This window comes from Tauraco erythrolophus, chromosome 26 (assembly GCF_009769465.1).
Source record: "Tauraco erythrolophus isolate bTauEry1 chromosome 26, bTauEry1.pri, whole genome shotgun sequence".
Lineage (NCBI taxonomy): Eukaryota > Metazoa > Chordata > Aves > Musophagiformes > Musophagidae > Tauraco > Tauraco erythrolophus.
In genome coordinates this window covers 6,443,817-6,471,250 of record NC_141490.1, presented here as the reverse complement: position 1 = coordinate 6,471,250, position 27,434 = coordinate 6,443,817, and the positions used below count along the sequence as shown (strand labels likewise).

The following is a 27,434-nucleotide window of genomic DNA, read 5'->3' as shown; positions in this document are numbered from 1 at the left end:
GACAGGACAGAAAAAACCCTTCAGGAAAGAGAGATGAAGTGATTGCAGAGGGGTAGGTGAGTGGTGTGACGGTTCCTGATGAGGGCTGACTCAAAGCTTTTGCACAGATCAAGTGTAGGGCCAGGACTGTGGCCTCTCTGCTCGGAAGAGATGTGGGAAGGAGGAGTGAGATGGGGCTGGACAGCACTGAGTGGGGAGCTTGTCCCTGCTGTCCTTGGGAGGATGAGAGGAGCAGAGAATTCTGCTTTTCCCCATCTGTTCTGGCTGCTGCTGTTGGCCCCCACATCACAAGTGCTCCCTTACAAGTGGCCAGTTGGGCTTTGCTGGGCTGCGATCTTGGTGATGGGCAGGATGCTCTGCCAGCTGTGGCAGCCTGTTTGGGGTGCTGGCTGTCCCTGCATTGAGTAGTGCTTCTGCACCAGGAATGCTTATCTTAGGGGACTTGTGTCACCCCCCGCATCCCTCCCTCGTTCTTGTGACACTGCCAAACTTCTACCAAGTCCTGCTCACCAAGGGCACCAGAAGCCTCCTTGTTTGGAGGGCTTCCTGCCTGCAGGTCCCTTTGTGGGGGCAGAAAGCTGTCAGCTGTCCTGCTGCCCTGCTTGGCCCTGGAGGGAAGGAGTCCGCCTGCACCAGATGCTCAGCCCCTGATTAATGTGAAGGTGAGAAGCCAAATCCTGGTTCGTGCCCAGCCCTGTGCTGGGAAGTGGAGTTGGACAAGTCGCACCCTGCAGGCTGCCGTTGGTGTGAGTGGCTTGAGACTCTTGTGTTTGGATGAGCTTGGCTCTGACAGATGCTGGACTCAATGCATGTGGCTGGGGGGCCTTCTAGGAGTGTAGTCTGCTAATTAATCTTAGCAGGGTGTCCTTGCTGCTGGGAGGAAGCCAAGGGGAGGGACTGAGCAGCATTTGCACCTTCCTGGCTTTGGTTGCTGCTTCTGGATGACTTTTCTACTGTTGATGTGAACATATTGTAGTGCTCCCCCAGGGATGGAGCCCTTGAACAGCTGATGGCTGCTTTGAAAGGCAGCAGTGATCTGCCTTGGTCCACAGTCTGCCTCTGGGCTTGGATGCTCCAGTGTTAGTGGTAGGTCAGTGTACTGGGCTGGGTGCTCTGTGCGAGACCCGTGGGCTGGTGGTGCCTCGGGGAGACAAGCAGGAGCGCTGGGTGCTCAGTATGGCTTTTGAAAAATGGAAAATAATTAAAAAAGAAATCTACCTCTACATATCAGGAGTTGGAAACCTGAAAGGAAACTCCTAGAATAGAACATAAGCCTCTCAAATGGTCTGAAAAGTTGGCTTTTAGCAGCAAATGTGGTTGAACAGCGCTACCTGGTGGAAGCGCTTCTTCAGAAAAATCGGGTTTGATGCCTGAGGTTTTACCGGGCCTTGGGTACTGATCTGTGCTGCTGCCCTGCCCAGTCAGCTCCGAGGTGCTGCTCAGCACAGGCTGTCAGAGAACTTGAGTATTTTCATCTTCTCTTTCTCAAAGCGGTGGGAGAAATAAGGGTGTGCAATTGAGGGACGTTCTCAGCACTGCTGGTACACAGAGTCCTCTTCTGATGTGGGGCAGAACAGCCAGCTGAGAACTTCTGTCATCCTGAGAGCTATTAAGGGAAATGCCCTTGTTGGCTGGGAGGCACAGCACTGCTGTTGGAGTGTTTTAGGCCAAACCAAGCTGGGGAGGTGGTATGGCAGCTCTTGGGGATGCTCCTTGAGGCAATGGGTTCAGATTGCTGCTATGTTCCCTTACCTGCTGAACCAGAGTCTTTTGGGATAGGTGTAGTCATTGATAATTGTCCTTCTGACAACTACTGTACTGTGCAGAAAAATCTGAGCTGCCACAAATGCTTTAGCCAAGATGTGAATTTGTCTACTGGTCTTCAGTAGAATTTTTAAGTCATCTTAATTGTGTTCTGCTGTTGGCCTCCAGGACAACTTCAGCGTTAGTGGCATGAGCAGACGACTTGATCAGACATGTAGGAGCACGGGGGGGTTCCTGTGGAGGTGTGTGAGAGCCTGTCTGATTCTTATCATAGTCTGGATGTGGCAGCAGTGTCTCTGGTGCTCGGCAGAGGAAAAGCTTCCTGCTTTTAGTGCACCTACGCAGGGGAGAGGTGTTGCTCATACTGAGACGTAGCTCAGGTACTTGGTTTGCATGGCAGCCTTTGTGAAAAGGGTCCCCCTGTCCTCTCTCTGTTGCTCTGGAACAGTGGGAATTCCCAGTGCCAAGCAGATGTTAAGAGAACAGAGATGAGGTGGGCTGCTCGGCTTGCTGGTGGGACCGGTTGAAAAGACTGCTAAAAGTATGTATGAAATTAGCTTCCTCTAATCATCTTTTTGCTACTAATTAACTATGAGCAGTATTACCAGAATCCCTCCTGGCCAGCTCCAAGGGCCAAGGTGCCCTGTGCCATCTGCCCTGCGCCTTCTGTGCAAGTGCCAAACTATTTCTCCTTGAGCTGTCGTGCTGAGTGAGAAGAAAGGGAGACTAAAAAAAGCCCAGGCTGGTTTATTTTTTGTTACAAAGCAGTCATGGCCACAGGTGGAACCCAACAGATAAGCAGTGGCACGGGCTTATGGTGAGCAATTCTGCGACAGCCTTGGCATAGGAATACAAAGTCACCTCCTCCTTTGGCTTTAGAGACACCTGCCAGCATCCCTCCAAGGCAGCAGGGCTCTAAACTGGCTTTTCCTGTGTTTTTTTAAAAATATACTCTTAATTAAAGAGGCAGAGGCAAAAACACACACCAACACAAGGGAGTAGTTTTTAACCTGGCTTGATTAATGCTGTCAAGTTGTACATCTGAGTGTGAGCTCAGTGGGACTGTTGCTTTTCTTTAATACCACAAGACACCTCAGTCTGGATTGTTGCATTACAGTACAAATAAAAAACCAAACAAAACCACATCTGCATCATACAAGGTGAGAAGAATATGAGAATTCTAAATATTTACAGAGAAGGGCAAGTGGGGAAACCACAAAAAATATTTACATAAAAATACATGAGCTTGTCAGCATATACATTTTACACCAGTTCACAAAAAAAAAGACACTATATAAATTAAAGTGAAGGGAACTCCAAAGGTAACCCAAGACTTTCTGGGATGTTTTTCTCATGCGGCTCAGGGAAAGAAAAATCAAGTCTTCTACAGCAGGAAAATGAACTGCAAAACAACCCTTTTCTCCCCCCCCCCACCTCCCTCCCTCCCTCCCCCCAAACTGGACGAGGCCAGACTCTGCACACAAAGGTGTCAGGCTGTATGTTTGGTAAAACCAGACTGTGCCTTTCAACATGGGGCATCTGGGAAGAAGAGTCGCCTTGAACAAAAAGTAGCAAAACCATTTCTCATCCAGATTTCCCAACGTGTCGCTTCGGTCAATGCCCTGTCCACGTCCTGATGAATGGCAGAGTACACGGGAGGGTCTGTCCCTTTCTGGGGTTCAAGAGGAACAGTATGTTTTCAAGTTGGTTTTGGTTTTTTTTGTAGCAACTTACTACCACTGTGCAATCCTTACTGACCCCCCTCTTAAATGATGAGTGTAAAACGAGGATCTCTGGAAAGACATAGGCACCGAGTTGTGGGTCTTCTGTCATAGATGCATATAGATTTCACCTGATAAGACTCTTAAAAATCACATTAATGCTTTACTTAAGACTTCATAGGAGCAAGGTCCTCATTACTCACCTAAAACTTGCACTCCCCCTTCACTAAGGAAGGTCTCCTGTGTCGTGTGTTCCGCTCCGGAGTTGGAGCGCACTACTGGACTCTGACTCTTGCATGCACTAGGGAGAAACTGGGCTGGACACTTGGGAAGTGGCAATTTTAAGATGCAGATAGCTGGTGGTGAGTTTAAGGGAACTACTGAAGAACGTAGCTGCTTGTCATCGTGCTGGAGATAAGGTTGGGCAATAAATTACTTAATCTGAGCAAACTGGACCTGCAATAGAGTTATTATTTGTGTTGCTGTCCCCTTGCCCTCTCCTACTTCTCTACTAAAGACTGAACTACCAACTTAGCTCCAGATCATCCACCTTACTCAGATGTCTGGTGTACCCTCCCCTCCTACTTTGCTGCACAATGCCCTTTTTAACCTCAGCCATGATTTTTTGGCAAGATAGAGCTGGATGTTTTGACTTTGTCATGAATCAATTAATGAGGATGTGAAGCTCTTCCTAAGGACCATCAGCTTAACCACAGTGCAAGAGCAGAACTGCATAGATCACTATATGGCTTTGCGTGGGGCGGACGTGGGGGTGGCTGCAGAACTGGACTAGATGATTCAACCATGGGAAGGAGAACACCAGAAGAAAGATGCTCATCATCTGGAAAAAGCAGGTGCCTCAACCTTGCAATTGTGGTTTTTTTTTTTTTTGTTCTTGTGGCTCAACACTGGTGTACAGAAGCTAGTTTGGGTTCTTTGAGAGCTTCCAGCCCCTGAAGTACACACTGACGTGGCTGTATGCAGAGGGATGGGAGGATGGCTGGGTATTAATTTCTCTGCTGTGTGTCTTTTAATGGAGACCTTCTCCTTCCCAAGGGAAGGCTGTTTGTAGCAGCTATCTAAGTGTACGGGTGGGCACTTCTAGAAGCTCTTGTTGAAAGGTGCTGAAAGCTTTTATTTCCCATGGGATGAGAGGGTGCTTCCCGAGCACCTGGCATGTCATACAGGGCAGTGAGCTGAAGAGCCCAGGCTCAGGCAGTAGCAGCACAAGACTTTAAGGAACAGAAGTTGTCCAGGGATGGCACTTGGTCTCGAGGGGGAGACAGTGGCTCTGAGCAGGAAAATCCAGAGAGGCATTTACAAGGAGCAGAAGGACAGTCCTGGTTAATGTAAGGCCAAACAGAGGTTGGGAGAGTTGCTGGGGGGGGGGGGGTGGGGGGCAGGAGCAGGGAGTTAAGGCTTTGGTAGAGAGAGAAGTTTGACCTACAGCTCTTGTTACCTGAATCCCAAATAGCCTGAAGGGAATGTGTTGTCCTTGCTTCCACTGGAGACCTCAGCAGGTAACCAGCAGCTGTGCTGCTCTGGTTGAGGACTGGTACTCACCCTAACGCAATCCATCTCTCTCTCACCTAATGGCCCCTTTCCATGTGTTTTTGTTAGTTTTCCTTAAGAAAACACTACAAAAAGCATTCCCTCACCAAAAAAAACCCCAACCCTTCTACCTGGTAATTCCTCACAAGGAGATTGCGGTAACCTCGATCACAGTGCTGCTTTTTTTTCCCCCTCTTCTTTTTTTTTCCTGCCAGATTTATTTCTGTAACATGTAAGAACAACTCTTCTAAACAAAATGCTTAAAACAACAGCATTGCACAATAAAAATAGGACCAGAAGGTAGTGTCACTGAAACAGCCCCAGACAAGGCTACAAGATTAAAAGAAGCAAACAGCTCAAGACTTTTTGGCTACTAGAAGCAGGTTATTCTTACGATTCAAAAGCCCCAGAATAGCCATGAAACTCTCGTTCAATAAAAAATAATCTAAATTCCCTTTAACTTTCACAGCTGTGTGCGAACTGCAGGACCTCCAGGTTTTTAACAAAACATTAAAGATTCAAAACGGGTCGAGAAGTTCTTCAACCACAAGGAACAGGAATGGCCTTGGAATTTATCAGTGAAGGCTTTAAAAAACTCCTAAATCTCAAGTATTGCTTGCAAGCCCTGTTTAAGGAAACGGATGTGCTTTGTAAGGTGGGGTTGTAGGGAGTCCTGGGAAGTCTGAGGTGCTGCCTGGCTGCTTTTACTAGACAGAAAGCTTTCAGATAGGTAGGACAAGGTTACTGGTGTGTTGGAGTGCACTGGCCTTCTGTCCCTACTGCTAACTCAACACTGGCATGAGCTCCACTCGCGACACGGGAGGCAACACTATTTCACAGCGACAGACAGCACGTAACTACTCTATGTGCCACGACTTCACGGGGATCCCCTTGCCAACACCATGGGACTTAAAGGATACGGAGAGCTGTGTCCTGGAGACCATCCGCTGAAGGTCACCAGGAGCATTCCCTGATCTAAGAGCTGCAGGATCTGGCCTGGGGCAAATAGCTGGTCATGCAGGTAACTTGGCACTTACACAGTCATTCCCAGCTGGTAAGCTGGGCTCCAATTTACAAGCTGGACATAATGCTATAGAGATTTCTTTCATTTTTTTATAGTAATTTTTTTGTTTGTACAGAGATTATACTGTCTGGCCAGCCAAAACATGGTGTTAAATCATCTGGATTGTAGATAGCCTAGCAGTAAAGAGGAATTGGCATGAAATGGGTGTGCTGTTCCCAACTGTGTGTGTATGGTTTGGTGTATTTTCATGTTGTTGTGTTGTTTTTTTCTTTTGGTATGAGAAATGTGAACCTGCCCTACTTGGTTTCCATAGCTGGCCTCTGCTTACAACAGAGAAACTGAAAGCAATTGCATTTCTTGCAGGCAGAAGCAGCTTGTTAAGCAAGCAATTGAAAAAGTGCTTTGTATCCTGGACTTGTTTCGGAGTCTGTTCCACAGGCTTGAAGTCAAAACAGGCTCCCACCCACTTCAAAGCAACCGAAGTGGATCCACTATGCCTAGAGCATGAATTTCCAAGGGAAAGGCAGGACCTCAGCGCTCTTATAGAAAAGACAAGACTTGGGAAGTCTTTCCCCTCTGCCCAGCTCTTCGCCCACTCCTGCTGCGTACCCCCAGGAGGGGCACAACGGCGGCTCTCCCAAGGCATGGCACGGAGCCCTCTCTGGGAAGGCAGCAGAGGGAAGGGCCATGTAACTACACACGGGGAAGAACGGCTGCATGCACAGTCCATCATGCACAGGACCGCGGAGGCACGGTGAGGAAGCGGTGGAAACTGCCGATGGCAAACCTGGGGAAGGAGAAACTTCTCCTTCCCCCCTGCCCCAACAGCATCTCAGCTCTGCCTGGCCTCTCTGGCAACACCTGTGTGCCACCAGCCTGCCCTGTCGTTCCAGTTGTCTCAAAATCACATGGAAAAGCTATATCTCTACTACATAAAAACAGTGAGTGGTGGGCTGGGGCTGAAGGTGGGTTTGCTTTGCTCATGGGGGCAGGGTTGGGTTTTGTGTTTTGTTGTGTGGTTTGTTTTTTTTTTTGTTTGTTTTCCATCACTGAAAAAATAAAACAGTCCGCTGTCCAGCAGAGGCTGCTTAGACTCTATCCCTCCTTCCCCCCACACCAGCTCACTCGACGTGGACCTCTGTTTCGGGCCTCTGCAAACACAGCTCCGTCGGGAGGAAGGCTCCCTGGCCAAGGGCCGTGGCGTAAGTTCTACTGTGCACGTGGCTAAAACTGGGGGGCACGAACCCCCCCCCTCCTCCGACATAGCCCCCTCTTTGGTGCTGAGGCATGGTATGGTAATCCTCCAAATTGTCGTACTGGGACACCACAGTCATAGTGCTTTGGCGCTTCCCAAGGGTTTGGTACGGGTACAGGAGGGCAGAGTCCCTCTCCAGGGTTTCGGGGTGCTGCATTCTGAGGCTGTGGCTCCGTTCGGGCTTGGGGGGTGGTGCCATGGGGGAGGCAGCGTGGTCATCATCTTTATAGCAGTCCCTGGAGTGTTTCTCCATGGCTGTGGTGGGTCTGGCTCGAGACCTCTCCAAATCCAGCCTGTCCTCCACCAACCTCACCTCCTTATGGTTCAGTCTCAGGGTATCCTGGTTCACTGGGATGTACTTCCCACCTGAGTGCTGGTAACTGATGGGCTCGGGGGCCTCCGGGCCACCTTTGGGCCGGTAGTCAGGGTAAGGGGGCCCGTTTTTGGGCTCGGAAGGTTGCCTGTGGCTCGCTTCCTGCTGTGAGTGTGTCCTGTGCTCGTTCGTGGCGCAGCCCGGCTCGTGCGGCTTCCTGCTCCGGATGCTGCTCTGCTTCTGGGGAAGCGATGGCTTCTCCGACTGCCCGTTCCCGTAGGTGCTGTGGTAGTGGGCTCTGTCCGGCTCCGGCTCAGGGTGCTGCATGTAGTACCGTTCGTCCCCCTCGGGTGTAGCTGCTTTGGCTGGGTACCTCCCCTCCTTCCCTTCCGCCACCGTGAGGAGACCGGTTTTCCCAGGGTCCGATTTGCTGCGCAAGTGAATCACATCCAGTCCTCCCAGTTCCTCCTGCAGCAGCGGGGCCACGTTATCGTACTGGGACATCACCGGCCCTTTGACTTTCTGGCGCGTGCGGCTCTCCCGGCGAATAGACTGCATGCGGTACTTCTCCATGTCCTCCAGGTCCCACGACATGTACATGTGCTTGATGTCCGGGGCGGGAGGCACGTCTCTGCTGATGAAACTGTGCTCTTTGCCTGCCAGGTGGCCCACCAGGCCACCCCGAGGGTAGGCGGACAGGCTGGGGTAGCGGTAGGGACCTCTGCTCTGCAGCCGAGAGCCATATGGGGCAAAGTCTCGGCTGGGAAGGGGGTGGAAAGGTCTGACCCGCACGGTGCTGTAGGGGTCCAGGTCGTAAAAGCTCCCATCGGCCGTGGTGTAGTAAGAGGATCCGGAAGAGCTGGAGTAAGGACTGTAGCGGTAGTGCACCCGCCCGTTCTCGAAGTAAGGCTGCAGCTGCGTGACGTGGTAGTCGGAGTGGGGCTGGTATGGCTTGTACTGGTAGAGGGGCCGCGGGCAGTACAGCGGCTCGTCGTCCGGAGGCACCTCGGTCCGCGAAATGGGAACGGAGCGGATGGCGGAGGCGGCAGGGGTGGGGACGTGCAGCGACTGAACCCTTCGGATCATGGGGTAGGGAGGAGCGTCCTCGGCGTAGCCGGCGTTACGCAAGCCCGTCGGGCTGATGGAGGACACGAACTCCGTCCGGCTGCGGGGCTTGGAGTGGAGAGCCGAGGTGCTCTTCCCTTGGCTGGTGTAGGTGTTGTAGCGAGCGCTGGCGGAGGTGGGGGTCTCTGACCGAGGAGGGTAGGCTTGGTGCTGGTCGGGCTTGCTGTGGTAGATGTGAGGAGGAACGCTCTCGGGTCTGTACTGGTGGACGGGAGCTGGCTTGTGGTGCAGGTAGTTGTCTGGCCCAGAGGGCTCGGGGATGCTCTCCGGCTTGGGATGCGGCACGTACACGGACTGCAGGGAAGCGTGCTTGGGTGGGGGAGGCGGCGGTGGTGGGGGCAGCAAGGCTTCCTCCACGGAGGAGGCCAGCATGGAGGAAGAGAGGAAGGCGTGATAATTGGAGTTGTTGACGGTGTCCGTGTTGTTGGAGTGCATGGCGGCGGCGATTTTGCTCTCCAGCGTTCTCACGGGGGGGACGGGGGGTGTAAAGCTGTAGGAGGAGTGAGTAGGGACGGATTCGGACCTCAGGTGCAGTGGGGGAGCCCTCGTAGTCTCCCGAGGCTTTTCCAAATGGCTCTGGTGGCCCGTGGGCACGGAAGAAGAGCAGCGGGTGGTAGAACTGCTTTCTGAGACAAAACCAGGCGTGGGCTCAGGTGGCTTTTCAGGTGCAGTTGTGCTCCACACCTACAGGGAAGAAACCAGTAGAAGTTAGATGTTTGTATGGATTAGTTCAATATACAGTGGTGGCTTGTTTTTTGTTTGCTTGCTGTGGAGAGCCAGCGCTGCTGGCTGCAGAAGAGTGGTGTAGGTCCCTTCTGCAGCATGGTGCCCCTGGGAAACTTCAGGACCTGTCACAAATGGCAGCAGAGGGGCTTGTGAGAGCTCCCCCTGCAAATCTCCAACTGGAGAAAGGGGAGGAGGTGGCTGTCTCGCTATAGCAACAGGTTAAAACTCTTCCACAGTGTTTGGTTATTAGGCGATCTGCTTAGAAACGTACTTGTCTTCATGAAAATGTGCCTGGATTGAAACTCCTCCTGCCCTGGTGAGCAGATGAAGGAGTGGGATACAGCAGAAATCCTTTCCTTAAATGTGGCTGTGGTGCTTAGGACAGGCTGGAGGTGTGTGTGTTTGATGGGCAGCAGGGAGTTTGGGTTTCTCACTGAACATTTCCATGTCTAACTCCCACACAAGCAACCTGGTGTGCTTTATATTACAGAATCATAGAATGGTTTGGGTTGGAAGGGACCTCAAAGATCATCCAGTTCCAACCCCCCTGCCATAGGCAGAGACACCCTCCACTACACCAGGTTGCCCAAAGCCTCATCCAACCTGGCCTTGAACACTGCCAGGGATGGGGCAGCCACAGCTTCTCTGGGCAACCTGTGCCAGTGCCTCACTGCCTCAATATATTGAGGATATTGCCAGCCTCAGTGAAGAGAGGATGCAAAAACGTTCCTGAGCACTTCTAAACTAGCGTTCCCTGCACCAATCACCCCAGCAGATCCTCCTGCCCTTTGGATTGGGGCCGTCTGTCCCAGATCTCAGCCTCTTTGTCCCAGGTTAGCCATGCACGGGCACTGTGCCCGCAGGGCTGAGGGCGCGCCACGTACCTGGCTGGAACTGCTCGATGCTTTCGCAGAGGCTGCTGGCACCTGTCCCATTGCTGACTGGTGATCCTGCCTCTGCGCCGGGGCGGGCTGGCTGGTGGGGAGCGTGCGCGGCGCGGCCGGAGCAGGGATGTCTGCCTGAGTCGTGGCCGGACCCGCCGGCCCGCGGGTCGGCTCGGCTGCTGTGGTCTGGATGGTGGTTAAATACGGGAGTGAAGGCGGGGTGCTCTTCTCCCCGGTGGTTACGACAGGAGGAGACTGAAGTTGGTCATCAGCTGTGCAGACAGGAACGTGGTGCTTGTCCCCAGACATGCCTGCACGGAGATGGGGCTTATCTACAGCCAAGTCTGCTGCGGGTGGTTCCCAGTCAGGCAGTGCACCCGGAGCAGGGTGGGGGGTGTGCTCCCAGTCCCCAGTGTGGGTGGGGAAGTGATCTTTGTCCCCCGGTTTACCAGGATGGAAGCTGGACTGCTCCTGCTCTGCATCTCTGCTAGCAGGCATGTCCCCAGGCATGCCAGGGTGGAGAGGTGGGGGGTCCCGGTTTCCAGGTGCACCCGGTGGGTGGTTCTGCTCCCCGGGTGTGCTGTCACCTTGGAAATCCTGCTCTACTGGTGCACCAGTCTGGAAGTGAAGTCGGTTCTCGGGCAGACCGGTATACAGGTGGAGCTTGTCTGGAGCACCAGCAGAGAGATGGAGCTTTTCTAGAGCTGTGCCAGCTTCAGTCTCTCCATAATTTGTGCTTTCAGAATGAGTATCTCCTGGCCTTTTCTGAGACTGAGCGGATGCTTGCTGTGCAGACTCGGCTAACGCTAGGGCTAGCATGCGTGCTGCGTTTTTCGGAGGAGGAGGAGGGATAAGAGACACAGAACTGACGGGAACAGGATCCTGGGGGGAGTCGAGGGCAACTGCTCCTAATGGGGGGAAAATTGAGAGAGAGAGTGATTTTATGTTACCCAATAAGGAGAGTGACCTCTAACCTTAACGACTACTATAAAAAAATAGATGCTTTCCACACTTTTACAGTGGCAATTCCTTCTGATGCGAAACGCTCTATCTTCTGTCTCACATGCAAATGCTGCTCAACAGCACGGCAGCTCATCCCAAAAAGGAAAAAAAAAAACCACAAGAGATTGTCTAAAGGCTCCTCTTGCATTTCTAGAGAGGTAGGAAGTAGGTAGCAGAGAATGAGATACCCTTACTCAATTTTGATCATAAGGTTTTAGGTGAAAAAAGGTCCCTTCTTCGAGTGTTGGCAGATTTTTAATTTAAAAAAGAAAAGTCTCAGATGGTTTATTGGCTGAAATGATTTAGAAGAACATGCTATAGATTTTCACGTATGACAGGATGGGGGGGGGAAAGAAGTGATATACAAAGTATTATGGAAAATTATCTGAGATTTGTGTGATGTAGGGAGAAAGCAGAGGTTAAGACCCTACTGATCTGCACAGCCCTGCAAGACACTTGTGATCAGAACTGACGGGCAATCCCCTCTCCTAAAAGGCACGCAGAGGAGGACGTTTTGGAGAGCAGGTCCCCTTTGGAACTTAAAGAAAGAATGGAGGAAAAAGCACTGTACCTGGCTGTGTGTGTCCAGTGGGTACAGTCTTATTCTGACTGCTTGACATGGGTCTCTCCCCTTCTTCTGGCAACTCTGGCTTGCCAGCAGCCACTAGCTGGGCATGCTGTAGCTCTTGGTGGGCTCCTTCCCCTGCTCCTGTTTCACTGTTTTTCAGGGGCAAGGACATCTGGGTTGGGGACCTGTTTGTGATTTCAGTGATGCCAATCCCTTTGCTCCAGCAGGAAGCGGAGGAGTTCCTGGATGCGACGGGTACTCCTCCCATCGCTTCCGACATGCGGCTGGGCAGCGCGAAGGAGACGGGTTCCGATGTGGTCAGCGGTGGAGATTTGATGGGCTTTCGCCCCACCTTGGGCGAGAAGGTGTGGGGTTTGCAGGCCTTCTCTTCAGTTGGGCTCAGGTCCAGAGTAAAGAAGGGACTCATCTTCTCTTGGAAAGGGGAGACTGGCTCAGAGCTCGTGGCACTGCCTGGTGTCTGGGACTGGCTGCCTGATTCTAAATCCTTCTTCAGTAGGCTTGACTTCTCCTTATTTATGCCAACTGACTCCAGCAGGGAGGTACTGCTATCCAGGCACTCGGACTCAGCTTGGGGTGGGCTGCACTGAAAAGACATTGGGTCAAAATCCAGGCTAGCGACTCCGATATCTGGTGGGCTCAGGTCAACGTCCTCAGCAGATCGAGGAGAAATCAGGGCAGGAACGTGGATGAGCCCCTCGTCCGCGTCGCTGTCGTTGTCGTGGGGAAGGTTGTCGTAAGAATTGCAGCGATTCATGTTTCCTAAGAGCTCTCCGTTGAAGGAAGCAGACAATGCATCACTACTGGACCTAGGTCTTCTGGGTCGAAACAGTTTGGATTCACCTAGGAGCGAGTAGATAGATACAGGTTAGTGTCAAAACCTTACTGTCCAGGAGGTGATGGCTTGGTGTGGTTTAACGTAGTCCTAAGGCAGTGTGCAAGATGCTCTCCTGGTGAGCTCTAAACACAAAAGTAATGTAGTTAGCAGTAACTGTTTATTATGTTTGCTCAAACTCTTTTACAGCTGTTGTCAGGTCTGATTTAGTCTGAAGCTAAGCTGTTTGCAAAAGCAAAACCAGCACAAGTGTGCTGTAGACCTGAGGCTTTCTCAGAAAGCATGTTCCTTCCCACCTTAGAACAGAACAAGATAGCAAGGAATGAATGTAAGTGGTGTCTGCTACACGCAAGCAAGAGGTTTGTTTTCCTTCTAAAGTGAAAAAGACCTGAAGAGCATTTCTTTGTGATGCTCCTCTGTGGTGGGCAGTGCTAGGCTGCTTCATTAGTTAGCAAGTCCAGCTTTTGCTGGAGAGGTGGGAAATCTGCCCTGTGGAATACCTGGGTCAGTAATGTCACGCTGCCTTTTTAAACCCACGCACGTTCCAAGTGCAGGTAGAACTTTCTTACCATCGACAGCATGCAGAGAGGTGAGTGATTCCTCACTTTTGGCTGAGCGAAGAGTCCCGCTGTCTCCTCGTCCACCTGAGGAAATGCAACCGAGAGAGGGAGAAGCTGAATTATACAAGTAGTTTATATTTGGCCATGTAACTGTGGCTGGAAGAAACAAATGGGTTTCTTGCAGCAGTTCTGCTGTCTTTGGGAGTACCATTGTGCTTTTTTGGTTTAAGGTTGGGGTTTTAGGTTTTGTATTTACTCCAAAGCTGTTAAAGAAAATGTTTATCCTGTTCTGCTGTTAATATGCTTTACTAAGACACGTAGTCTTGATTTGCATGGGAGACTGGCCTATGGAGAGAGGTCCCCTTTATTGGCAATAAACATAATGTATTTATTCCACTGAATACTATGAGGGTTATGATTTCCAAGTGGCACCAGGAATAAGGCAGGATAAAAGTCCTCACTGACTCGTGTTTAGGGCTTTGTGGTGTGTGTTACCACAAAAATATATATTGTTGCTATTTTTATATTTGGAAAGAGACAGCAAACTCTACACAGAAAAGGCTGAGAATTCAGAGTTTATGTATGTTGGATGCAGCTACAAAAGGTTGTTGGGTACCTTCTCCAGCTACGCTGGTAGAACTTTCAGGGTGGATGCTTGTGGAAGGGTGCCTTTACCCAGTCTGTGTGTCTTTTGGGAGTGGCAAAGGGAGCCAGAACTGTCTTTTTATTTCATAATTTCATATTTTCATATTTTCATAATTTATTTCATAATAAGAAGGAATTATTCTGAGACTTAATATAGCAGTGTCCACACAGGGTCTTTCAAAAGCTACTCTGAGAAGAGCACTAGAGGTGTGTGCTCTAGCAGGCTTGGCTCCTGAGCTACAGCAGATCCGTTTAGGAAAGCCAGCAGTTGACTGAAGATGCTATGCCTGGCTTGAACACTAGAAGGAGATAAAAGCCTGCTGTAAACACGAATTCTGTGTTGCTGAAAACCTGTTTTTCGGAAGCTGGATTTGCACTCTCACCTGCCAGGGCTATGGCTTTCATTTCCGAGGGCTCACTGGGATTGCGCTGCAGTTTGCGTTTGGACACGGACGACGATTTTCCCAGGTTGAAGAAGGAACGCCAACTGCCCACTGGAGACTTCTTCATCTTGCTGGGTGGTCTTTTTCTGGAGTGAGAAAAGGGAGCAAATTGTTGGAGAGAAGCTGCGTTTAGTTCCTGCTGCTGGTTGGTTGTTACTAGCACTATCTGCTTTCTGCTGAAACAAAGCTTGGGAGCTCTGTCTTTTATTTCTGAGATGATGAAACTCATCTCAGCTGAGGATGTTTTTGTTCTTACAGCTCAGCACTGAAGTCTTGCTGGGCAAATTCTACCAAAGTATGCAAAGAAGGTGCCATGCAGGTGAGCAAAGGCTCCATAAAACTGTACAGTACAGCAACTAAGGGATGGCTTTTATTTAGCTGGCAGATGCAGCCATAAAAAGTATTCTAAAGCATCTCTTGCTCATGCTGTAAAATCACATCGGCCTCTTCCTGCTGCCATATTTGATTTCTAGTGTCATCAAGTCTGTCCAACTGCTCCACTTGGAGGGGGACATGGATTTGTGACAGGCATTTAGTCCTGAAATATGGAAAGCCCCAGTGTTTCCAGGTGTTAACCTTGTTTACGTTTCTGTGTGCATGACTGGTACAGGCATCTATATGCATCACCTGTGACATGGCTTTATGCATTCAGTGACAACTCTGCTAAAAAGGAGGGAGTGGTGCAGAAGTTATATGGCTAAACTGAGTCCACCAGACAATAGATGTAAGCTGAATGCTCACAGAGCCCAAAGCAGGTGGAAAATGGCTACAATTCTTGACGTGTGACTAGTTACTCGTCTTTACCTTTCAGATGGAAAGTCTATGACTGTGTGGAATTTCCCCTGTAAAGCTGCAGGGCCTTCTCCCACTTCTATGTATTTGCTGTCTGCCACAATGGGAGAGTTGATCTGGGCTTGTGTCCGTGCCTGTGCCTCCTCCAGTGTGAGCAGCTTTGTGGAAGGAGAGGACACCAGCAGCGACTTGGGCCGTGATAAAGAACTGTGCCCTGTAAGGGAAAACCACAGGCAACAGGGAGAATCAGAAAACAGCAGTACAGAGATCAAAGCTCTGAGTCAGTGTGTCTAGGGAGGTGCTGTGTTTTTCCAAACCTTTGTTATCCCAGCCACTGGAAGATATGGTCAAAACAACCATTTTGTCAGAGGTATGTTTATGACAAAAACACTCTCTCAATCATGGGAGCAGCTTAGTCTAGTTAAAAAAAAAAAAAGGCAGAGGGAAGCAGGTAGGCTAGAAACCTTCCCTGACATATTTTACTTAAGCAAAAGTATGTAAACAAAGTGATGGTTGCTTTTCTTAGAAAATTCTTTTCCTGTTTTTCAGTCATTCCCAGGTTCCACCTCCTGGTGCAACTGGAAATGCCACGTGTGATTGAAGTTGCTGCAAACTGATGTACAGATGGATATCAGTCAACAGAATCTAGCTGTGTGCCTTGCCCTCGGCCTTTTTAAAGCTTATGCTTGACTTTGGAGAAGATGATGTAAATTTCTGTACAAATAGCTGGTGTTGCCTCCTGCTGCTGGGATCTCTTAGGTCAGCTTGCAGTGTAGAGGAGACTGCTGCAGAGGGGCACAGGGAGCCTGCTGTAAGAAGAGCTGCCTTGTGTTTGACATGGCTTATTGTGCAAGTACTTATCTGGTTGTTCTCACATGAGTTAAGGGGTGTGGGGGGAAGTATGTCACCACATCAACATCCTGGTTGGTTTCATTCCTACTGCTATCCCTTGAGCACCACAGCTCTTGTGTAAAAGTGTGCACAGCCTGGGGGGGGGTGTGTGTCAGCTGTAAATGCTGTCCCAGGTGAAGTCTGGGTTCCAGCTGTCTTTGCAACAGCCTCACCTGGGATGGCTTTTAAAGCAGGCTCAGGAATGCCACTTTCACCTCCTGCAGGCAGGTACAGGTAAGGAGCTGCACTCAGACAGGCTCTTGGAAGCACTGAAGAGGATGCTCTGTGTATTCCTGCACTTAGCTGATACACTGTGAAATAGCCTGACCCTTCTCCGGGGCCAGTTTTGTGTCAAAGCACACTGAGTGCAAATGACCAAGTCATTAAACAATTAGCTGAATTTACATGGTCTGTTCTAAGCCTGGATAATCATTTGGCTCGGATTCTTAGCATGCTTATCTTCCCCTGCCAGTGCTCAGCCTGCTGTGGGCTATTACTGTAGAGCCAAGCTAACTTCTGGCTCCTTATTGACTTAAAATTGCTTTCCAGCAGGAACAAGAGCTGGACTTGGAGCAACTCTGCCATCCTAAGTAGAGGTAGGGCTTGTTTAAAAGTGGGGAGCAGCAAATATACTGGAAAACCAGCTATCTGTACTCTGCAGGTGGTAGTAAGGGCATCAACTGTGTGCATTTAATAGGAAGGGCAGGTTACCAAAGCAGATGGTACACACCTAATGCTGCTTAGGAGTAATAATAGCTTGTGGTGTCCATGTTTCTTGATCTAATACGGAGTAAACTTTCTTCCTGGTGCAACTCTGCTTGTTTTCAGTGGAATAGGTATACTTATGGTCTTAGTCACTCAAGGGAATATGTAGGTTCTAAGGCTGAATGGCATTTCATGTGTTCCAGGGCTGGGTGTGAATGTGTCACGGTTCATCCCTCATCCTAAAGCCACAAATCAGCAACAGGAGCAGAGAAGTGGGCAATAACTGCGGGGCCAATGCAGGCTGAGCCATGTGGCTGGATGCTAAGTAACCCCTCTGGACTCTGCAGAAGAAATACCCAGGATAGCAGATGTTAAAATATTCCCTGTTAAGAGCAAGGCTATGTTTCTTAGTGTCAAGGCTGCTGAATACAGACAGCTTTATTTAAATCAGTTCACTTCTATTTATGTTCTAAGGTGCTGACAGGGGTAGACAGATCATGTGTTGTCTTGTACTGCAAGAGAGCTCAAATGGAGAAGCAGGCAGGAGCATCCATGACAATGGTTTTAAATTTTTCTGTCCCCTCCCTGCTCCTCCCCTTTAAGAGAATCCTTACAATTTCTCAGTGCTAGGACATAAAAGTAGCAGCCAAACATGAAGATGTGCCCTTCTGTAGAGCATCCTTGGCTTCTAAGAAAGGTACTGTTAGCAGTTTCTAAAACCAGGCTATATTTGCCAGGTTCTAACATGGTAACCCTGGAAACCTGTCCTCCAGGTTATAGTAAGAACATGCTTGAAATGTCCCAGGGGAGACTCAGATACCCATAAAGTCTCTGTTACTTTTTTTTTTTGATCAAGGTAAAGCTAGTGGAAGAAGACACACACCTGCTCCATCTCGTATGACTGAGCTGAGTTTGGAACTGAAGAGGACGTCCACGTGGTTCAAGATGAATTCCACAACTACCGACTGGATTCGCACCTCCATGAAGGCGGCTGTCCCGCTGAAGCAGGCAGACTCGATCTGCTTCGATCTGAAGAAAAGGTGTGGATGAAATGAAACACAAACAGCCAGAAGAACACGGGAAGATGGACTCCTCTTGGGTGAGGGTTTGGCATGAGTTGAGATGTTGTGCCCAGTTGCTGTGGCAGATGACTTCAGAGGCAGTTATGAGATGAAATCTCATCAAAGCATCACTAATGATCCTACTTGACCGTAGGGATCGATATCCACGTTTTGGTTTCAGGTTTGAGTCTTACTGACACAGCAAGAGGAACACTGGGTCTGGAAGGACAAGGAGTGTGTGGCAGGTCTGGGATGGAGGTCAGTGCACTGCACACATGAAGTGGGGAGTGTTTTCTCAACTTGTTTCCAGATACTGTGAATGCAGCAGGTGGAAACCTCAGCAGCGGCGTCGTGAAAACCTCACTGTGGCCTTCCAGTGTGATTGTCCCCTCTAGCAGGGAATGTCTCCAACTGATGCTGCTCAGCAAGCACCCCAGTGCTCACAAAAGCAAACTGAAATGAGATGATTTGACCCCTTGTGGGTGAATTGCCAGAAAGGAGAGAAGAGCTTTACCCTCGTTAGCTGCACACGGGGGAATCTCTGGCTCAGATTTCTCAGGTTGGTAACAAAAGCAGTCCAGAAATCGACACAATAGAGGCCAGGGTGATTTGATTTATTTTTTTCTTTTGAAGCAAAATTTCAAAATTACATCATGAATTTTCAATTACTCCTATTAAGCACATAAAAAACCAACTGTAGGGGACAGGTTTATCCAAGATTGTTTCCATAAGTCTGAATTTTTGCAGCTAAAAGCTGTCAAAGTAGACTCTTGAGACTTATGCACTGGGAATTCAGTGATGCCACTGAACAAATTTTCCTGGATGATCAAGGACACACAGTCTCATCTAAGCAGGTTGGGGGAATCCTTCCTTTTCATTACTGAACTGCTCCGTGGTGAGACATACTGGGGTGTTCTCTGAGCACATGGACACAGTTCCACTGAGAGCAGTGGGGAGCTATTTTACATCACCAGTTCAGGAGCCTGGCTTGCCCCTGCTTAGCAATTTTACAGGAGAAAAGCACATTGGATAGAAGAAAGGAAGACCTCTTCCTCAACTGCAAAAAGTTATGATTTTTTTTTTCTTTTTGCAGAACAGGTATCTCCTTTATAAGTACAAAACCTTATCTTGTATTGAAATAGGGGGAAAGGAAAAAAAAAAAGGTACCTTAGTAGGTTTGGAGCCCAGACAATTGCCAAGTTCTTGGTGTGCATGTTGGTGATGGAGCAGTAATCAGCCAGACGAGCTAAGTGTCTCATTAGGAACTCCAGTGTCCTGGAAAACAGGAGATAGGCAAATGTTCAGCACCAACGAGCAAAGCCATGCTGCACTTTACAAAACAAATGCCAGCTCATTTTTTTTTTTTTCTGGTTTGACAGCTCACAGAAAAAAAATTAAATTATGTACCCTGAGACTGATGGTAAAGTTGTCTTCAGCAAATAATTACACCACTGTGGGGTGAGGAGGGTCTCTCCTGATTTGTCCAGACTCATGGATAAGATGACCAAAGCATCTGATCCAGCAAACACTGAGGTGGATGGGAATAATCTAAATGGTACCAGCACAGCACCCTGGAATTTCATCACTTGGCTGCTTTACTGTAACATGGTGCAAGAGCAGTTACACCCCTCGTGCTGTGTGTGACAGCACTGCTTGTTGGAGGGGGGGAAAGGATGTGGAATGTTCATCTTGGCAAGGGGGGAGTATTCCTTTAGAAGCCTTGGGATATTGAGTACCACTAAATTGTGTCTGAGTTGTACTTATGAAATTAAAGGCTACACATTTCTTGCAGGTCTCTAAGGCAGCTAGAAGGGGGTAAGGAAAATGCTGATGCATCTTCCTCAGTGTGTCTGTCTCACAAAGTACCTTTTGTTGGATGGGGAGGGTGGGGGGCACCTTGAAATTCTGCAAACAGACAAGGCCTGGAGTGAAGATGGATGTTTCTGCCTGGAAACAAAATGGACACCTCCAGCACCCAGTTACCTGCACAGAACTTCTCTACCTCCACAGAACTTCTCCTCGCAGAGCAGCAGAAAAATAAAGTGTTGTTTATTCCCACGAAAAGGGAGCAGTAGTGGTGTCTGTCTGTCATTTGGTACCCAGGAGTGTCTCCCACCCCCTCTCTGGTCTGAGTCGGGCATCACCAGCTCCAAGATGCACACATTTGTTTACCCCACAAATGGAGATTCACTTTAGGAAAAAGGTGGAATGGACCAGAGAAAAGTAGAGCCCCCTTAATTAGTGGTAATATTTTTTTATTAGTTAATAGCTGAGACAGTCTTAACTAAGTAGTGTAATGCTGTGTGAAGAGCAAGTAGCACACAGTTGTAGCTTATAACACTGTAGTTAACTGTTGTAATTAGGTAAGAGTATAATGACCATGGAGTAAGTCACTGAGTTGAAAAGCATTTACTAGAATCAGTGACAACATGCAGGGACAGCAGTGCACTGCCCAGCTGATCCCTGTGTGTTAAAAGAATTAAAATGAAAATATTCTTTATTATAAATAGTTACAACTGGCCAACTCCACCAGTCAGGGAGGAGAATCACAACTGGTCTGCAAATAAATCAACATATATTACAACACTAAAGTAATATGCCAATGGGATAGCAGCAGCCAATGGACGTCTGTAGGCATCAGAGCTGGCATGGCACTGATCCCATCAGCTGTGCCTATTAGTGACATCAGCAACTATTAGTAATAAAGATTCAATTCTATTCATTTTAATTTTAGTCTATTCTGTTTTATCCTATTCAATTTTATTCTCTTCAATACTCTTCAATTTTATTCAATTCTCTTCAATTTAATTTTATTCAATTCTATTCTATGTAATTCTATTCAATTTCATTCTATTCTATTTTTTTAATTCTATTCTATTAAATTCTTTTTTCTATTCAATTCTATTTTTTCTATTCAATTTTTTCTATTCAATTTTATTATTTTCTATTGTATTTTTCAATTTTATTCTATTCAATTCTATTTTATTCTATTCAATTCAATTCTATTCTATTCAATTTTATTCTATTCAATTCCATTTTTTAATTCTATTTTATTATTTCTATTCTATTCAATTCTATTTTATTCTATTCAATCTATTCTACTCTATTCAATTTTTTTCAATTCTATTTTATTTTTTCTTTTCTATTCTATTCTATCCCATCCTATTCCATTTTTTCAATTATTTTTTCTATTCTATTCCATTTTTTTCAATTCTATTTTATTTTTTCTATTCAATTCTATTCTAGTCTAGTCTATTCAAATCTAGTCTACTCAATTCTATTCTATTCTTTTCAATTCTATTTTATTTTTTCTATTCTATTCCATTTTTTCAATTCTATTTTATTTTTTCTATTCTATTCTATTTTTTTCAATTCTATTCCAGTCCATTTATTCTATTCTATTTTTTTCAAGTCTATTTTATTTTTTCAAGTCTATTTTATTTTTTCAAGTCTATTTTATTCTATTCTAGTCCATTTTTTCAATTCTTTTTTATTCTATTCTCTTCTATTCTCTTCTCTTCTATTCTCTTCTCTTCTATTCTCTTCTCTTCTATTCTCTTCTCTTCTATTCTCTTCTCTTCTCTTCTATTCTATTCTATTCTCTTCTATTCTCTTCTCTTCTATTCTCTTCTCTTCTATTCTCTTCTCTTCTATTCTATTCTCTTCTATTCTATTCTCTTCTATTCTATTCTCTTTTATTTTTTTCAATTCCATTCCAGTTAATTTTTTCAATTCTTTTTTATTCTATTCTATTCCATTTTTTTCAATTCTATTCCAGTTCATCTATTCTATTCTAGTCCAGTCCATATTTTCAATTCCATTCCATTTTTTTCAATTCTATTCCAGTTCATTTTTTCAATTCTTTTTTATTCTTTTCTATTCTATTCCAGTCCAGTCCATTCCAGTCCATATATTCTATTCTATTCTATTTCATTCCATTTTTTTCAATTCTATTCCAGTCCATTTTTTCTATTCTATTCCATTCCATTCCATTTTTTTTCAATTCTATTCCATTCCATTTTTTTCAATTCTATCCCAGTCAATTTTTTCTATTCTATTCCATTCCATTCCATTCCATTTTTTTCAATTCTATTCCAGTTCATTTTTTCTATTCTATTCTATTCTATTCTATTCTATTCTATTCTATTCTATTCTATTCTATTCTATTCTATTCCATTTATTCTATTCTATTCTATTCTATTCTATTCTGTTCTATTTTTTCAACTCTATTCCAGTTCATTTTTTCTATTCTATTCTATTCTATTCTATTCTATTCTATTCTATTCTATTCTATTCCATTTTTTTCAATTCTATTCCAGTCCATTTTTTTCATTCTATTCTATTCTATTCTATTCTATTCTATTCTATTCTATTCTATTCTATTCTATTCTATTCTATTCTATTCTATTTTTTTCTATTCTATTCCAGTCCATTTTTTCTATTCTATTCTATTCTATTCTATTCTATTCTATTCTATTCTATTCTATTCTATTCTATTCTATTCTATTCTATTCTATTCTATTCTATTCTATTCTATTCCAGTTCATTTTTTCATTTCTTTTTTATTCTATTCTATTCTATTCTAGTCCATTTTTTTCAATTCTATTCCAGTTCATTTTTTCATTTCTTTTTTATTCTATTCTATTCTATTCTATTCTATTCTATTCTATTCTATTCTATTCTATTCTATTCTATTCTATTCTATTCCATTTTTTTCAATTTTATTCCAGTCCATTTTTTCAATTCTTTTTTATTCTATTCTATTCTATTCTATTCTATTCTATTCTATTCTATTCTATTCTATTCTATTCTATTCCATTTTTTTCAATTGTATTCCAGTCCATTTTTTCAATTCTTTTTTATTCATTCTATTCTATTCTATTCTATTCTATTCTATTCTATTCTATTCTATTCTATTCTATTCTATTCTATTCTATTCTATTCTATTCTATTCTATTCTATTCTATTCCATTCCATTCCATTTTTTTCCATTCTATTCCAGTCCATTTTTTCTATTCTATTCTATTCTATTCTATTCTATTCTATTCTATTCTATTCTATTCTATTCTATTCTAGTCCATTTTTTTCAATTCTATTCCAGTCCATTTTTTTCATTCTATTCTATTCTATTCTATTCTATTCTATTCTATTCTATTCTATTCTATTCTATTCTATTCTATTCTATTCTATTCTATTCTATTCTATTCTATTCTATTCCATTTTTTTCAATTCTATTCCAGTTCATTTTTTCATTTCTTTTTTATTCTATTCTATTCTATTCTATTCTATTCTATTCTATTCTATTCTATTCTATTCTATTCTATTCTATTCTATTTTTTCAATTTTATTCCAGTCCATTTTTTCAATTCTTTTTTATTCTTTTTTATTCTATTCTATTCTATTCTATTCTATTCTATTCTATTCCATTTTTTTCAATTTTATTCCAGTCCATTTTTTCAATTCTTTTTTATTCTATTCTATTCTATTCTATTCTATTCTATTCTATTCTATTCTATTCTATTCTATTCCATTCTATTCCATTTTTTTCAATTGTATTCCAGTCCATTTTTTCAATTCTTTTTTTTATTCTATTCTATTCTATTCTATTCTATTCTATTCTATTCTATTCTATTCTATTCTATTCTATTCTATTCCATTCCATTCCATTCCATTCCATTTTTTTCCATTCTATTCCAGTCCATTTTTTCTATTCTATTCTATTCTATTCTATTCTATTCTATTCTATTCTATTCTATTCTATTCTATTCTATTCAATTTTTTTCAACTCTATTCCAGTTCATTTTTTCTATTCTATTCTATTCTATTCAATTCTATTCTATTCTATTCTATTCTATTCTATTCTAGTCCATTTTTTTCAATTCTATTCCAGTCCATTTTTTTATTCTATTCTATTCTATTCTATTCTATTCTATTCTATTCTATTCTATTCTATTCTATTCTATTCTATTCTATTCCAGTTCATTTTTTCATTTCTTTTTTATTCTATTCTATTCTATTCTATTCTATTCTATTCTATTCTATTCTATTCTTTTCTATTTTTTCAATTTTATTCCAGTCCATTTTTTCAATTCAATTCTATTCTATTCTATTCTATTCTATTCTATTCTATTCTATTCTATTCTATTCTATTCTATTCTATTCTATTCTATTCTATTCTATTCCATTTTTTTCAATTCTATTCCAGTTCATTTTTTCATTTCTTTTTTATTCTATTCTATTCTATTCTATTCTATTCTATTCTATTCTATTCTATTCTATTCTATTCTATTCTATTCTTTTCTATTTTTTCAATTTTATTCCAGTCCATTTTTTCAATTCTATTCTATTCTATTCTATTCTATTCTATTCTATTCTATTCTATTCTATTCTATTCTATTCTATTCCATTCCATTTTTTTCAATTCTATTCCAGTTCATTTTTTCATTTCTTTTTTATTCTTTTTTATTCTATTCTATTCTATTCTATTCTATTCTATTCTATTCTATTTTTTTCAATTTTATTCCAGTCCATTTTTTCAATTCTTTTTCATTTCTTTTTTATTCTATTCTATTCTATTCTATTCTATTCTATTCTATTCTATTCCATTCCATTTTTTTCAATTCTATTCCAGTCCATTTATTCTATTCTATTCTATTCTATTCCATTCCATTTTTTTCAATTCTATTCCAGTTCATTTTTTCATTTCTTTTTTATTCTATTCTATTCTATTCTATTCTATTCTATTCTATTCTATTCTATTCTATTCTATTCTATTCCATTTTTTTCAATTTTATTCCAGTCCATTTTTTCTATTCTATTCTATTCTATTCTATTCTATTCTATTCTATTCTATTCTATTCTATTCTATTCTATTCTATTCTATTCTATTCTATTCCATTTTTTTCAATTCTATTCCAGTTCATTTTTTCATTTCTTTTTTATTCTATTCTATTCTATTCTATTCTATTCTATTCTATTCTATTCTATTCTATTCCATTCTATTCTATTCCATTCTATTCTATTCCATTTTTTTCAATTCTATTCCAGTTCATTTTTTCAATTCTTTTTTATTCTATTCTATTCCAGTCCATTTTTTCAATTCTTTTCTATTCTATTCTCTTCTATTCCAGTCCATTTTTTCAATTCTTTTTTATTCTATTCTATTCTAGTCCATTCCAGTCCATTTTTTCAATTCTTTTTTTTTATTCTATTCTATTCTCTTCTACTCTATTCTATTCCAGTCCATTCCAGTCCATTTTTTAAATTCTTTTCTATTCTTTTCTATTCCATTTTTTCAACTCTATTTTATTTTTTCAAGTCTATTCTATTCTATTCCAGTCCATTTTTTCAATTCTTTTTTATTCTATTCTATTCTATTCCAGTCCATTTTTTCAATTCTATTCTATTCCATTTTTTTCAATTCTATTTTATTTTTTCAAGTCTATTCTAGTCTATTCTACTCCAGTCCATTTTTTTAATTCTATTTTATTTTTTCAAGTCTATTCTATTCTATTCTAGTCCATTTTTTCAATTCTTTTTTATTCTATTCTATTCTATTCTATTCCGTACTATTCTATTCCATCTTTTTCGATTCTATTTTTTTCTATTCTATTCTATTCTATTCAATTCCATTTTTTTCAATTCTACTCTTTTAATTCTATTTTATTCTATTCAATTCTATTCTATTCAATTCCATTTTTTAAAATTCTTCTTTATTTTTTCTATTCTATTCTATTCCATTTTTTCAATTCTATTCTATGCTGTGCTATTCTATTCTCAGTCTAACATGCTCACCCAGTAACACACGTGCACACTAATATGTGCACACACCCTGATACCCCCGCACCCTAACAGGCGTGCACTAACAGGCCCTTGAATAGAATCTGTTAGATTCTATTTAAGACAAATAGATTTTATTAGGTTCAAATAGACTCTATTGGTATCTATTAGCCAAAGGACAGCTGCAGGCATTAGAGCTGGCTAGCCACTGACCCCAAACAGCTGTACCAATTAACAACTATCAGGAAGTATCATTGATAGATAAATACCCATGTGCATAAACTGTTAATGGTCCTCTAAGCCACTCAGGATACAGCATCCCAACTAGGCCAACTCATTACAAGTTAGTGATATTTAAGTAACTTTTAACATACATTGTAATTAGCCATGTATACCAACTACAGGATGTAACTGGTGAAGCCTACTTTACAATACATGATTGCAAATATTAGTTATTAATACTAGTTTAAGAATCATTAACATACAGATTACATATTTTAATTTACAGAGGCAGAGTGCATCTCTCCTGAGGGGGAAAACGCCAATTGTGTCATTTCTCTCCTACACCAGAGCAAAGGCTGCACTGACCTGTAGTGAGGTGGGGGCAGCTGCTGGATGACATCATGGATTTTCACCAAGCGTTCCTCGTCTGTCGCAGCAGAAACAGCGTCCTGGAACAAGGCAGGGAGGGAGTTACCTGCGAGTCATACCTGCTGCAGCATCCCTAACCACGCAGCCAAGGTGCTGCTCTTCATCTTCAGGGAGGTGAAGATGAAGTCCTGCTGAAGAGGAAGGTTGCCTGGTACTTACCGAGAACTTCTCATAGAGTTGGTAGGTCAGCAGAGGGTTTGGGAGTTCACGGAAGTACAGTTTGCAGAGGGAGCCCACGCAGTGGATGTCTTGGATGTAAATATCCTTTGTCAAGTCAGGAATCTGCTCGGAGTCAAACTCGTGGCTGGAAATGAGAACAGAAAAATGGGCAAAGAGGTTTGGAAAGAAGGAATGAAAATAAAACCCAGGGCAGATTACAGTCAAGAAAAGCAAGGGTTTCCTGATTTACAGGAAAAAACAAACAGTCAGTCACCAAAGCCACACGACCCGTGGGCTGTGGTGCTGCTAGACTGGATTTTTCCAAAATGAGACTACTCTTTTTCTTAAAAAGCATTTTCAGTCAGTTTTACAACCGACTGGTTACTCCACAGTCCCTTTTCCTGCAACAGGGCCTTTCACAAAGCCTCCAGAGAATGTCTTCCAAGACCATGGAGACAATCTGAATATTTAACACAAGGGCTGTGCCTGGGAGCTGCCTGGAGGAGGAGGAGGAGGCCCCCAGGTCTGACTGAAAGCTGCTGTCCCTTTGCATTCCCAAGGCCTGGAAACTGAAGTGAGAAAGCAATGCGGAGCAGCAGGCAGTGCCACGGGAACTGGTGTGTGCAGAAATTCCTTGGGGACAAGCTGGCGAGCTGAGCACGCCTCTGCTACGGGGCGAAGAGCGCCAGGAACCACATGAAGAACATCTCGGAGCGTTGCCTTGGTTTTCAGAAAGAGCAAAACCCCAAATCACAAACATTGATGAAATAAAAGCTGAGCTTAGAAAGCCAAGGGCTGGCTCACTGCTGGAGTATGTGCCTGGAAAGTGCTGTTTCCAATTAGCAGGAGGGATTTGCAGGGACTCGTGGTGAGTCAGGCCACGGGGAGCGGTGAGAACGTGGCTCTTTGAGACCCTACAAGGGTCTCCAAGCTGTAAACCAGAGCTGCTTATCATCGACGTG

At 44.0% G+C, this 27,434-nt stretch overlaps 1 protein-coding gene across 2 annotated transcripts in view; it reads right to left on the bottom strand.

Moving 5' to 3' along the window:
* Nucleotides 1–7,181: 7,181 nt before the first annotated feature.
* ARHGAP32 (Rho GTPase activating protein 32) overlaps nucleotides 7,182–27,434 on the bottom strand; it is a 180,738-nt gene continuing 160,485 nt past the window's right edge. For both annotated transcript variants that reach the window (XM_086626940.1, XM_086626942.1), the window contains 10 exons: nucleotides 26,473–26,617; nucleotides 26,251–26,333; nucleotides 19,051–19,158; nucleotides 17,706–17,851; nucleotides 15,239–15,440; nucleotides 14,375–14,520; nucleotides 13,356–13,430; nucleotides 11,937–12,794; nucleotides 10,364–11,271; nucleotides 7,182–9,437 (listed from right to left, as the gene is read on the bottom strand). In XM_086626940.1, coding sequence (XP_086483066.1) covers nucleotides 7,182–9,437; nucleotides 10,364–11,271; nucleotides 11,937–12,794; nucleotides 13,356–13,430; nucleotides 14,375–14,520; nucleotides 15,239–15,440; nucleotides 17,706–17,851; nucleotides 19,051–19,158; nucleotides 26,251–26,333; nucleotides 26,473–26,617 — 4,927 coding nt within the window. The remainder of the gene's footprint in view (nucleotides 9,438–10,363; nucleotides 11,272–11,936; nucleotides 12,795–13,355; nucleotides 13,431–14,374; nucleotides 14,521–15,238; nucleotides 15,441–17,705; nucleotides 17,852–19,050; nucleotides 19,159–26,250; nucleotides 26,334–26,472; nucleotides 26,618–27,434) is intronic.